We start from the raw sequence: 13405 nt of genomic DNA, 5'->3' as shown, positions 1-13405 counted from the left end.
TCTATTGAAAATTGGCTTCACTTGCCTTTTCCTAGAGGAAGCTGCAGTCAAGATAGGGAAAAGGGAAGAAAGGAAAGAAGGAAGGGAGCAAGGGAGGGACAGAAGGAGGGAGGGAGGAAGGCGAGAAAGAGAGCAAAAGAGTGCACACAAGCTCTATTTCATAATTAATATTGCTTTTAGCCTGAGCAGAAGTGGATTACTTTTGAACTTTGCTTTGGCAAGTCCACAGATTATTAGACTTTTTTATCAGTCAAAATCAATTAACAGAAATTTGATTTCAATCGACAGGATAAAGAGAAGGTAATCTTCAGGTTCATTTTTGATTGTGATGATACATCTCACATATGGCCTTAAGTACAGAAAACAGTCCTCGGAGGGACTCCAGCAGAAAGAGACTTGCCAGAGGCAAACTAACCACATGCGTCCCTCTGATTGGCTCCTGCCGTCATTAGTGCCACTGCTGTTTAGGAACTACACACAGACAGGACATGGTGACAGCTCAGACTTTAAAGCCTATGTATTTTTCAAACAGCTTTTCAAACTGTTTTTCATGACAGAATTTTTTCAGCTCTATCATTAACTGCTGACAAGCTGACAGAATAAATACTCCAGCCTTTAAGAAGCCATCTAACGATCTTGTCCCCTCCTCCCCTGCAAGCTTGCTAGGGAGGGGAGTCTCTGGGCCCCGGAGGGTTGGGAGGGGGCGATGAGAGGAGATGGAGCAGGAGGGGGACCCACCACCAGGGGACCCACTGCACAGCCCGGGCCCCCATCCATCCTTACCTCATCAGCTTGGGCGAGGAGCTGGGTGAGTTCCGCATGCCTCCATTGCGCTGCTTTTTTTTGGGTGACAGTGTCGACGGCTGCTCATCTTCAACTGGAAATACAGGCAGCTCATGAGATTATGAACAGTTTGAGGGCAGACTGTGAAATACAGGCAAGATATCAAAGGACACACACTTACGGCTCAGTCACTCACTAGGAATTCATGGCCGTGTCTTAGGACCCAATGACAAAAACCAAGGCGTTAGTCAGAGAGCCCGGCTTAGAGGAGGTGAGAGCATCACCTCTCGACACTCCAGCATTTGAACATGCACTTTCAAAGACTAAAACAGTTTCTAAACACCCTGCCAATAGAAAGAACAGAAATTGCAAAAATATGGATGTATATATGGGAATACGCCATCACTCTGCTTAGAATTCATTTTGGTTCCTTTGCCTTGCTGGATGACCAAAAAATCAGAAACAGAGTTGTCTTTGAAGCAGCAGCATGAGAGCTGCCAGCTGGCTGCTTCTGCAAACGAACCAACAAAACCGGTTCCTAATTTCTGCACGCCAGAGGAAAAGAGCCTTGGAGAGGCAAGGATTGGAGGCCTTAACAGCCAATGTTTCAATCCATCAGGACTGGGAACATTGGCAGGTTCTGGCTCAAGAATCCCAGCCCAATGCAGCTCTTGTCCCTCCACCTCCCAGGAGAGAGGGCCTATGGGGCTGTGCATGTGGGGTCCTTTCTCAATTCATTAAGATGGGAGAAAGGGGCTGCAAGCGCCCAAACAGAGGAGGTTGCCATTGAATGATATCTCTGAGATGCGGGGGATTGCGGGGAGAGGGGTGGTGGGCAGGAAAGCAGGGAAGCAGAGAGTATTGGAAACCACAGGTTGTTTTCCAAATGTTTAAACCACACAGATCGCTAAGCAATGTGAAGCTCTTCTCACAAACAACACAGCATACTCTATTGCTTTTGCCCAAAGACACCCACTAATAAGCTCTGGAGATGTATTAGCCTGTATCATGCTTCTTTTTTGAGAGAGCTGCTTGATAATTAGCAGATGCATACCCAGCCTGTCACCCAAGGGCACCAGCAGCAAAATCCTAGTCTTCCTCTCCCCACCCCCACGATTCGGGCTAAAGCTGTAATGTCAAGAGGGAAAAACAGGATCCTTGGATTCTTATTGTTGACTGCAACACAGACTGGGAGGAAGCATCCCTGAAACTCGAAACGAAACGCAGTTACCTTAAAGCTAAGAGGAGAAATATTAGCAGGGACAACATCAAAAGAAGCTTGATAGGTGTTAAAGGTGTACAAGGCTTAAGTGGGGGAGGAGATGCCATATCAGCTGCTTTATATTATCCAGGAAGACCCATATCAGAACATGCATGATATGGTACTTCCCTGAAAACACTAGATACATTTAATGTTATGATATATGGCCCCAAAGAGTTTATAATAATCCAGTGTTAACGTTAGTCACTCAGTGGTGTCTCTTTGCAGCCCCACGGACCATAGCCTGCCAGGCTTCTCTGTCCATGGGATTTCCCAAGCAAGAATACTGGAGTGGGTAGCCATTCCCACAGGAAGATCCAGGGGAATCTTCCCAATCCAGGGATCAAACCTGGGTTTCCAGCATTGCAGGTAGATTCTTCACAGTCTGAGTCAACAGGGAAGACCATGATAATCCAACTATCCTCTAAATCTGCTTCCAAGTATCACCCTTGGTACACTCCTTTATACTACTGTCAGTCTGGGGTTGTCTAACTTTTGGCTGACACAGGGAAATGCAACAAGAATGTAGTTGGAAGTGAGAGTGTGACCAGAAGAAATAAAGGCAGATAAATCACCTGCAAATGCCCATAGCCCTTACACTCTATCACCTGCTGCTCCCCCTGCACGGTCTCCCCTCCCCCACCCCCACCCCACCCACCCGCCAGAGGCCCAGGCTCAGGCTGTGACCGTATCAGTCACTTAGGTCTCCAGGAAGGAACTATGTGGCTGGAAGGATATCACATCTTATCAGAAATGAGTATCCACAGCAAATCACAGAGACTAAACAGCACTTAAAAGATTAAAGGAAATAAATACAAGCCACATAAATGGTATTGAAAAAAATCACTTAGAGGTGATATGCATCTCTCAGCAAGCAAGCAGTCACTCTGTTCTTGACCTGCATTTATCTTCCTTTCATAGGAGAGGGGCCAGGCATCCCAGGCAATGATGGGATAGAAAGGGAGTAAGATTGAGAGACAGAGAGAATGTGTATGGGTGTAAGTGTACTTTTGCACTTTCCCCACCTTGGGATGGGGTAGAAAGTCTTGCGCTGACTATCCATGAAATACAAAGTCATCTTTTAATATGGACCACTTGCAATGGTTGCATTTTGTTCAAGATGACCTAGATTAGTTGAGTAGCATGATGCACTAAGTAACACGTGTGCATGTGAGTTGATCTAGTAGGAGGTGGAAATTCTTTCCTTCTTATCACACAAGCCTTCTTATGGTTGGGACGAAATGCCCAAAAAGGTTTTTTGCCTACCCTAGGCTAGCTTAATTCAAGCCCACCAGATGTTGCCATGGTTTTGTTCAGCTATACAATAAGCCTGTGTTTGTAGGAAGTCACAGTCTCTGGCATTTCTGCTGGATTCTTTTGCTTAACTTTACTTTCCTCATTTGCACTGGGCTAATGACACATAACCCTCTCTTGTTAAGTGCCCATTAACCTGGCACCTGGTCGCTGTCTGTTTACCTGCAGTGATCTTCAGATGGAAGACTTGCAAGTTAATACCTGTTTGCCAGCTCCAGGGAAACACCTTGTTCTGGTGCTAAAGTCAGGCCTCCTTCTATGCAAGGAAACAATTTATTTTCATCACAACTCAGAAAGCTCATCCATCATAATCATACTGCATTTAAACTGGGATTTGTTCTCTTAAATGAAATGCGTGTTCAAAGGTTTCCTCATGTGCTGGAAATGCAGTTCTGTTCCCTGAAGAGATGGGGCAGGGTCGGGGGGGTGGGGGGGGTTGGTGGCAGGGAAATGTCTCCAGCTTAAATACACGAACACTGTGTAATGGAGACCATTACACGTGGCTTAGATCCCACTAGAGGAGCCGTGATCACTTCTGCCTCCTAAGTAGGATATAAACCATATTTAATTATTATCCTTTTATATGTATTCCATCAATTTCTGCATATTTAAGGAAAGCAGATTGAGGAAAACTTTTAGTTAAGCTATAAAATATAATTTTCATTTCATGGCTTCTGTGACTACATGAGAGGAATAAAAATTGAATTAAAAAGGGATACTTACTTTGGTGAAAGACAAGTATTAAAGGAATGGGCCACTACCTCATGCCAACACACATGTCCAGGTTCACAGTTAACATGGATTCTGGCTAATTATAATACATCTCTGTCTCCAGCATTTCCACTAAGGTCCTCCTGCTGTGGAAGCAGTAGGAAGATAAGATCTTTTAAAGGAACCTGACTTACCAGCTTCTTTAAAACACAAACAAGTTCAGGAATCCAATGTGGAATTTTTATAGGAGCTGAATTCCATCCAGTCTCTGAGTACTCATAAAATTCAAGGGCTTGTTTTTGCACATCCCTAAGTATAACACTTAATGTGCTGTTGTAACTTCCCAGTGCTCGCTTGTCTAATAGGCACTGAATCTAACAGTTTTACAGTTTGGGAAGACTCAGTGCTAGAAAAATGTCAGGCAAATCTAATGAGCCTTCAGATCCCTTGGTTTGCGCTGGAGTTTAATTTAAAGTTACAATGATGTTTTAACATGTTTGCTTATACTTGACTAAAGAGGATTCATTATTTCAATGACATAACCTCCAGACAATGTTCTGGGAATTGATTTAAGATGTGGTGGTAATTCCAACAGCCTTAATGCAGAGCCGAACATCTGTAACAACATTTTACTCAACTTTTCATCGGCACTCTTTTTTAAGCAAAAGCAGGGCAACGTCTTCCAGAAACACTGGCCAGAACTCCGGGCTCCCTTCAAGATGATCATATACTTTACTGCATTTTTTTTTTAAAAAGAGAAATCCCTTTCTCTATTGGCCTAGCCAACTTGCAAACACTGTGTCAAGGTTCATCAATGCCTTTTCATGGTCACTTTGAGTAAAATGGGGCAAGAATTTCAGCTTGTCTACGTAGTCCAGAGCTAACCCGTGGTGGACTCAACTCTAAACTCCAGCCTGGGGCACATTCCTTTGTCCCTGTTTCCTCAACAGGGTGTAGGGGGATGATGCCCTCTGAGACTTAAAGGTGAGTTTGTTGGCTGCAGTTAAAAAATAGTTCAAAGCAAATAAACTCAGAAATGTAATAAAAGGCAAACAACCCATAAACATGAGTCAACTGGCTATCTCCATTACGTTATTAATCACCACATCTGGCGAAACCCACATCTGCACACACTTAGCAGATCATTAGTAATGTCATATTCACACTGGAATCACTCAGAGTAAGAGGCATGCAAAGTGGTTTGAACGCAGAGGCATAGAACTAACAGGGCTTCCGACTGGAGTCTTGTGCAAGCTGCTAGTTTTGGGGGAGGGTAGTTTTAATGATTATTTATCATTTTGTATGGATTTTCTCTTTGGTATTTTGCTGCCCAACAAGCTAGATGCATGCTGAAATCCACAGTAGTACATCTTCCTTCTCCCCCTGAGCTCAGCATGTTAAGGTAGAACATTAAGGGGTGCAGTTATTAAAAATTGGGATGGATTCCAGAGCTCCTTCACCTGGCTCGGTCACAAGCTGAGAATTGTGAGCTGTGTTCTTGAACTCAAATGGGTCTTTGGGATAGCGTGATCTAGCTCCAACCTTGACTGTCGAACAATAACAAGAAAAGAAAACTGAAATTAATCCTTTGTGAAATTTTTCATTAGAAAAGCTCCAAACCAGTTTTCACATTGAACAAAATTATAGTTTTAAATTAAAATGGAAGTTTCTTCCCTCACAGCTAAATTGCAGGGTTTTTCTCTTTTCCCCCAATGACTTCTTAAAATTCTTTTCGCTGCATTATTGTCATCGATGTCAGATGGGATAATATGTCAGCAGACAATCTTGCTTGTGTCATCATTTCCCCAAATATACAGAGTTCCTTTCTCCCCCCATGATATATACACAGATACAGAAAATTCAGTTTTGCAGAAAGACCAAACTCATTATCTTCTAAAACCTGCTAAAACGCATCCTACTGAATAATCATTAGAGTCCACGTCATCAACTCTCACTGTGAAACTATCGTTTTCATCTCAAACCACTGGCTTGATTAGCTCCCCTGGTTGTGATATCACTGTTTAACTTGCATTAAATGCCAGGGGTCTGGCACTCCTAAGAAAGGGGGATGTGTCACATCTCCTTGTATGGTGAGTGATATCAGTGAGAATTGAGTGTGTGTTTTCAGCCTTTCAGGACGTGAATGTTGTTTTACTAAAAACGGCAACTTATGAAACTGTGGGACTAGAGATTGAACAGGTGTGCTTCCTGTTTCCTGGGTTTATCAAACTTCCCTTCCTCCCAAGAAAAATTAAGTAAGTTGTAGTAATACAGTCACTTTTCAACAAACTGATTCATGATAGACAAAACTCCCAGGCTGATTCAACCTCTCTATAGGATGACTGCCTTAGACTTTCACCAGGAAATCTGGGCTAGCAAACTCCAAAGTCTTATAGTGTAGCCAGGAAAGAGAAATCCCTGGCTTGTAGCGCACAATGGCACTTGTTTTACAAAGGGATGTTTCCTGTCTTACAATTATAGACCACCAGAACCCTGACTGTCTATCACTCAAACCAGACCGGTGAGAGGGTGTGAATGTTCCCATAAGGAATGAAGGCAAAGCAAGAACAAGAGCAACGAATGCCAGATAAATAACCCATCCTGTGAGTTTGGTCATATAACTGCTATAAAGGAGCACTTAACGATTGTTTCAGGATGAATCTTGTGGTGGGAATGCTATGTGCCCATCAATGAGGCTGAGCAGCTACAATAAAGTAAGATAGGCATCTGAGCCATGTTCTATGCCTACAAGGTCAGTAGGCAGCTCAAGAATACGGGGAAATTAAAGTGGGTGATATCCTTGAAGTAAGAGTTTCTGGTCTGACAGCCTTGTGTATGTGTGTATATGTGTGTGTGCTCAGTAATATCTGACTCTCTGTGACCTAATGGACTGCAGCCCACCAGGCTCCTCTGTCCATGAGGTTTCCCAGACAAGAATACTGGAGTGGATTGCCATTTCCTTCTCCAGGGGATCTTCCCAACCCAGGGATCAAACCACATCTCTTGCTTGGCAGGCGGCTTCTTTACCACTGCACCATATTTCACCAAGAAGTTTGGTGAAGATTTTGCAGTATTATTGATAAAATCAATTCCCCCAAAAGGCTGATTTGTTTTTAAACATCATGGTGAATATTAATACAGAGATCATTAAAAGATGAAGGACGCTTCCTACCCAAAGCAATGTGAACACTAATAATATCACCAACACAATATACATAACTCTCTACAACTGAATAATCACTTTACCATGTACATTATCAGGCAGGATCATTTAACAACTTCTAGCTGAGAAACAGTAAATACATTTATTTGGAAAACCTAGAGGATGGAGGCTGGAAACAACAACGACCTGTTACCATGTAAAATGAGGGTGGAAAGAGTACCCAAGCTGCCTGAGTCCAGGCATGGGGAGCAGCACCCCGTGGGAGACTGAGGGGGCAAGGAAGGGGAGGCTTGCTAGAGCTTTTTCATTTCTGGCTTTTGTGGAGCTAATAGGAGAATGGGGAGGGAGACTTTAAGGAACAATGGGTTATGTAGAAGTTAATCACAGGGTGTATTTCTGGCTCTATTCACTGCCTAGGAAACCTGAATTGTTTAAGTTTGAGGCCATCAACACAGAGTAATGAGAGAATTCAGCTCCTGCATGGGAGAGAGAAGAAATACTATATAAACATATTAACAGAATCCACATGACCTGGTTTGTAATGTTCTCTACAGAAATACTGTGGCCTAACAAATCCTCAAGAATCAAATTTGGTGGAGTAGATGTACCTTCTGTACTGACACACCCCATCTCAAACCACAGCCTCCTGTTCTATATGCATCCTGGTTAGAGTCCAACATTCCCCAGCTTCCTGTATGTAGAATCTCAGCTCAAATATCTTTGCTAAAAACCTGACCTGTCATTACAACTTGCCCAGTGCTCTTGCCCTGCTCGGTATTCGGTAGAAAATTTCTCTTGGCAATCCAGTTGCCTTCGGTTCTTTTCTTTTTTTTCTCTTGGAATAACTGTCTCCATCATCTCAAGGGCAAAGAAGAATCTCAAGAAAAGATTACAATGTATATGCTTCTCAGAGATGAAGACAGAGAAAACAAGGAAAGTTTAAAAGCAAATACAGAATGGAAATGAGAACTGCAAGAACTTCTTTGAATTTTCAGTATGGAGCTTGGAGTTGGGAAAGCAGTAGAAGAAGAAAACTTTTACTTTGAATCAAACAGAAAGGAAATGTACAGGAGTTCAACCAAAACAGCCTCTTCTTAACTTTCCTCTCCTTCTCTCCCTGCTTGCTATTCCCAAAACCAATATGATGGTTAAAGCTTAGAGGTCAAAAAAATGTATCTCACTCCTTTCTGCAACCCTGACACATGTAGTACATGTTTTGTGGGGACAAGCTTCAGAATAAGGATGAAATCTGCCAAGTTCCTGGCACCAACAGCTGCTGTCTTTCTTTTTATATTTCTCAAGTTCTGGGATCAGCAAACTATACTGTGGAACATATTTGTGTAGAGCTTATGAGCTAAAAATAGTTTTTGTATTTTTAAGTGGTTAAGGGGAAATCTAAGGTGAATAATATTTCATAACACATTGAAATGATATGAAATGGAAATTTCAGTAGCTCTAAATAAAGTTTTATCATTACATGGCCACAGTCATTTGTTTACCTAGCATCTCTGGGTGTTTGCACTCTACAACACAGAGGTAAATAACTGCAATTGAGATTGTGTGGCCCGCAAAAGTGTAACATATTTACCCTTGATAGCAAAGGTTTGCTGATTCCCGCTCCTATCTATCTTCTCACATTTTCCTAGCTTTCCAGTTTTCAAAAAGGACAATGCTATTTCCAATCTGCCAAGATAGCCAGACAATGAAAGCAACACATACGGAACTCACTTCCAGTGCACAGATGTGGGGAAGTCAGGAGGGAAGTCAAAAAAAGTCAAGAAGGAAGTCGGAAGGGATGGAAGTACTAATAGTTTAGAGCCTTGAATATCCTTCCCACCAAATCTGCTATTTGTCCGGCAGGCCCCCTTGCCTTGGGAGAGACCAGTCAGGTGAGTTCCTCACTGTCCCGTGCAAGCTAAGTTAGATCCCGTCACTGTGCACCTTGAGGATCAAGGCCAACCACATCCACCCTGAGCAATTCCTCGGAGCTGTCAGTGTGTGCTCCAAGTCCACCCAGCAAGAACCCATCCAAGACAACAGATTAACCATTAGACTAGATATGTTGAAAATATACAGCGTCAACCTTTCCCCAGCTAGCTCAGAGCGATATATAGATGATTATTTCAACCGTCAGCTGCCGCATAGATTTAAACCCCTGCACAATAACTCCCGGATTCATCTGCCCCTTGTCAAACTCGCACAGCTTTACTTGGAGGATACATGGTGTGGCAGTTTCACTGTGAACCCAGAATGATCCAGACGGCGGCTGTCTTTTTGTTAACAGGAAGCCAAACTGATGAGTTTGTAATACATTTCTTATCAAAAGTACTTTCAGAAGAGAAAATGTGCCCCATACGTTTGGCTAGAATTTCACATCGACTAGATTATGGGCTTAATCAGAACATCTCTGTGATTTTCTTGGGGAAACAGATAAATTCATCCCATTCAAGTCACCTTATGCCCATGAGAGATGTGTATATGAATTCATAATTATTCTTGATTTTTTCCCCTCCTGCAGTATACTTAATAAAAATCATCAGTTGGAGTCTATGAAGCTATGGTGCTTAATAGGTCCAAGCGTGCTAGTATATTTTTTAAAGTTAATGCTGTTCTTTTTGAGCTGTGTGTCTGAAATGATCATTGTGAATAAAGGGATTGTAATTTTCAACTCAAATGTTTAACAAAGACAAAATGGACCATAATGGAATTTATGGAGTCTGTGAAGGAACTCTCTAATACGGTTTATTACCAAATAGATTTGGATTTACTGTAGGACAAACTGGTCTTTCTGAAATGCATCAAGAGAAAATGCCTGGAAGGTGCTGAACATTGTTCCTGGAACAATTCAAGTGCTCACGTAGATGGCAGAGCTGCCAGTTGTGTTGTGTTTGTTATTCTAACCCCTACTGACTTATGAAATTCAGTATTTAAATGCCAACACTAAAATCACTATTTGTCCTGCCTTTATTTGAAATTCTAACATTTTATTCATCATGCATTTTTTTGCATTTCAATGTTTTAAAATACTGCATGAACCTATTATTTATCTTGGGGCTTCCCTGGTGGCTCAGTCAGTAAAGAATCACCTGCAATGAAGAAGATGTGGGTTTAATCCCTGGGAGAAGAAGATCCCCTGGAGAAGGGCATGGCAACCCATCCCAGTATTCTTGCCTGGAGAATCACATGGACCGAGGAGCTTGGCAGGCTACAAGTCTATAGGGTCACAAAGAGTCAGACATGACTGAAGTGACTGAGCACACATTATTTATCTTGATGACTGAGGTTTTTTTGTGACTCCTTAAATTAGGTGGCTAAAGCAAGCGTCTCATTCTTCCCACTCTGTCCCCAGCCCTGCCTGACCATTTCTCAAGAGTGTTCTAGGTACTGGACTCTGCCTGTGGTTACAGAGAAGTTATCTTAATTTGTCCTGCATGTGTGTATACATGCTCCCTTGTTCAGAACTGGACAAGGCAAATGTAAAATATGACTCATTCTTTTGATCACTTCATGCTGTCTGTATAAGACTGTTCAGGAAAATCCTTGCAAGAAAGGCTTCCTTGTGGATTTACAGATTGTCAGACACCCAAAGGAGCAGAGGAAAGATCATGCTGCCTCCGGAATCTGAGATATGCCACCAGCCCAGGGTAAGAAACAGAAGAGAAACAAAGGGTCAGGTCTCTCCCGGACTTAATTTCACACCTCACATCAAATTCTCCTGGTGAACACAATGTGTATTTACATTTCCACTTGGAGGTGGAAGTTTTTATTTGCTTACATGTGTTGACTCAGTTGTTACCTTCCTTATCTTTTTGTTTTTCCTCCCTCTAAACTGCTTCCAGTAAACAAGACTGGCAGAAGATGTCAATCAGATTTTCATTTCCATTTTCACTTTGGTATTTATGTCTTCAGAATTAATGCTTGCCCCAGTGATTCTATTTGAAGATCAGCCTAGGATCTAATTGTGTGTATGTTAAATTATTTTCTGAACCATAAGACGCTATACAGATAAGGACCATTATTATTATTAATATCATTATTATTATTGGTTCATCCATAAACACCATATCTGCCACTGAGCCAGTTTTGTCAAGAGCCCCCTAGCATTCTAACATGTATTCCACATGACTGCACTGATATTCTCTCTTAAACTCAGATAAAGGTAAAATGCATGGGTTTTTAGTGTAGCCCAGGCGCACTGCATGGCCTGATGAAGAATGCTCTGCCAGAACACTTTAGAAATACTGTATGCTTTTAACCTTGGGAGGTAAGGACCAGTCTGGATTGTGACTTTACACTAAACACAGCATTTACTATATTTCCTAAGGGCATGGTCAGCTTCTAAAGATGTTCTCAAACTATAAAATCATCATCCATATTCTACTATAATTTATCTTCAGATACAGCCCCTGCAACATTTGACAATGGTAGGACCTTGCTGGTCAACACAGAGCAAGTGGAATGCAGGTGCAGGGCTGGACCAGGTTTAGGCATGAGCAGGCCTGACCCTCCTTGGGCTCAAGGCTATACTAATAATCCCAACCCAGGAGCACCCAGGTCTGTGGACTTCTCCAGATCATTTTGCTGTCAGAAGTCTGTTAGTGAGAGTAGCATGAAGACATGGGTTTGTGGAGTAAGGTGACCTGTTCAAGTCCTAACTCTAATCTTCATTAGAGGTCTCATCTTAGACAAGTTCCTCAGCACCCCCAATGTCACAAGATCCACGTTGGACAGATGAGAACACCAAGATCTGGATATGCTGCGGCCTTAAGTGAGACAACCAGTGACCATATGCTGAGGACAACTACTGTCTTGGTGCGCTCTACATAGCACCATCCAGCTGCTCCACCAGATTTTATATGTAGGACAGTCTTTAAAGATTATCCATAAAAATATGGATTTTAACTGTTTCAAAACCTTGCAGAAGACTGGGTTCCCATCCTAGGAAGGTAACTGTCTCACAGGACATGAGCTCACCAGCTGCTCAAATACCCCCATGCTGCCTCCTGGACCCCAAGTCACATGGCAGGTACCCCATGTCAGCATCTCTGGCTCTGACTCCAACGACACTCAAGCGTGCTATTCCTGAGACAAGGAGCATTAGGATGGAAGATCCCTCTACATACGTCAACTACTACTGAGCTGCAATGAGGGAAATGTTTTAAGCACACAGGACTTGAAACCATTCTGTTCCATCTGAAACTGAGTATCTGGTAAATTACCTAAATTCTTTTTTTCTCACCTATAAGCTGGGAATAATCTTTCCTCACAGGGTGGTGGTGAGGATAGATTGAAAAAAGTGAAGAAAAGGGAATAGCTTGAAAAGTGCTAATAAGAGTTCCTGGCAGGCTCTGGATAAATGTTACCCATCATTATTATCTTGGCTTTGAGAAGTCAAAGTAATTAGAGCTCTCCACCGTCACAAGGCCAATCTGCTTTCTTTTGATTTTGTTCTACTCAAATGGGTTCACAAACTCTCCTCTGCTCAAAGCAACTGAGCTGGTATCCAGCCACTAGAATGGGGTGAGACTCACCACTCCACCCCCATTCTCTATGTCCTGTTGACAGTCACCTTTGTCCCATATTTCATATGGCCCCAATGAACTGCTCGGGTCAAAATCATTAGGCTATGCCAAGTGTCATAAAAACAAGAAAAGCCAGAAAATGTTTAAATGGGCCTCAATTGAAGAAGGCTGGAACCATTCAGAGCAACAACAAATGAAAGTCAGATGGAAACATGGAGAAACCTCACTGTTCCCTCTAAATTACAGGAAATTCATGTGGCCCGATTGTGAGGGGCTTTTCCTTGGATTTCTCATGGGGGGGTCGTGGGATTGGGGCATGTACCTGGGAGATGACAGGAGGGGCAGGGGGATGACGAGGTCGAGGGGTAGCTACTCCTCTTCTGTTCCTTTCCTCTCCCTATTCTAACCACCCTTCAAGACACAGGTTAGCCTGCTTCTTCAAGGAAGACTTCCCAGATGACTGTAACAAGGTGGAATCCTTCATTTCTTTAAAAGTCCCTTGGCACTTCTCATCTCACACCCCTCTGGTATCTCTCTCTTTTTTTTTTTGGCATTATAATTTGTTTCCCATTTTCCATGCATTCTCCCCAACTAGACATGTAAGTTTCTTAAGCAGTCTACAAACCTCTGAATCTCTTATAGTGCTAAGCC

At 42.6% G+C, this 13405-nt stretch overlaps 1 protein-coding gene across 26 annotated transcripts in view; it reads right to left on the bottom strand.

Moving 5' to 3' along the window:
- KCNMA1 (potassium calcium-activated channel subfamily M alpha 1) overlaps positions 1 to 13405 on the bottom strand; it is a 762573-nt gene that overhangs the window by 104972 nt on the left and 644196 nt on the right. For 24 of the 26 annotated variants that reach the window (XM_081573838.1, XM_081573839.1, XM_081573851.1 and 21 more), the window contains one exon: positions 784 to 877. In XM_081573838.1, coding sequence (XP_081429964.1) covers positions 784 to 877 — 94 coding nt within the window. Of the gene's footprint in view, positions 1 to 783; positions 878 to 5529; positions 5617 to 13405 lie in introns of all 26 variants that reach the window. The other 2 variants (XM_081573841.1, XM_081573843.1) reach the window with 1 other exon arrangement.

Source organism: Giraffa tippelskirchi, chromosome 2 (genome assembly GCF_054371585.1).
Source record: "Giraffa tippelskirchi isolate mGirTip1 chromosome 2, T2T-mGirTip1v1.2.pri, whole genome shotgun sequence".
Lineage (NCBI taxonomy): Eukaryota > Metazoa > Chordata > Mammalia > Artiodactyla > Giraffidae > Giraffa > Giraffa tippelskirchi.
Note: the sequence above shows the minus strand (reverse complement) of the source record. Positions and strands in the feature narration are given on the sequence as shown.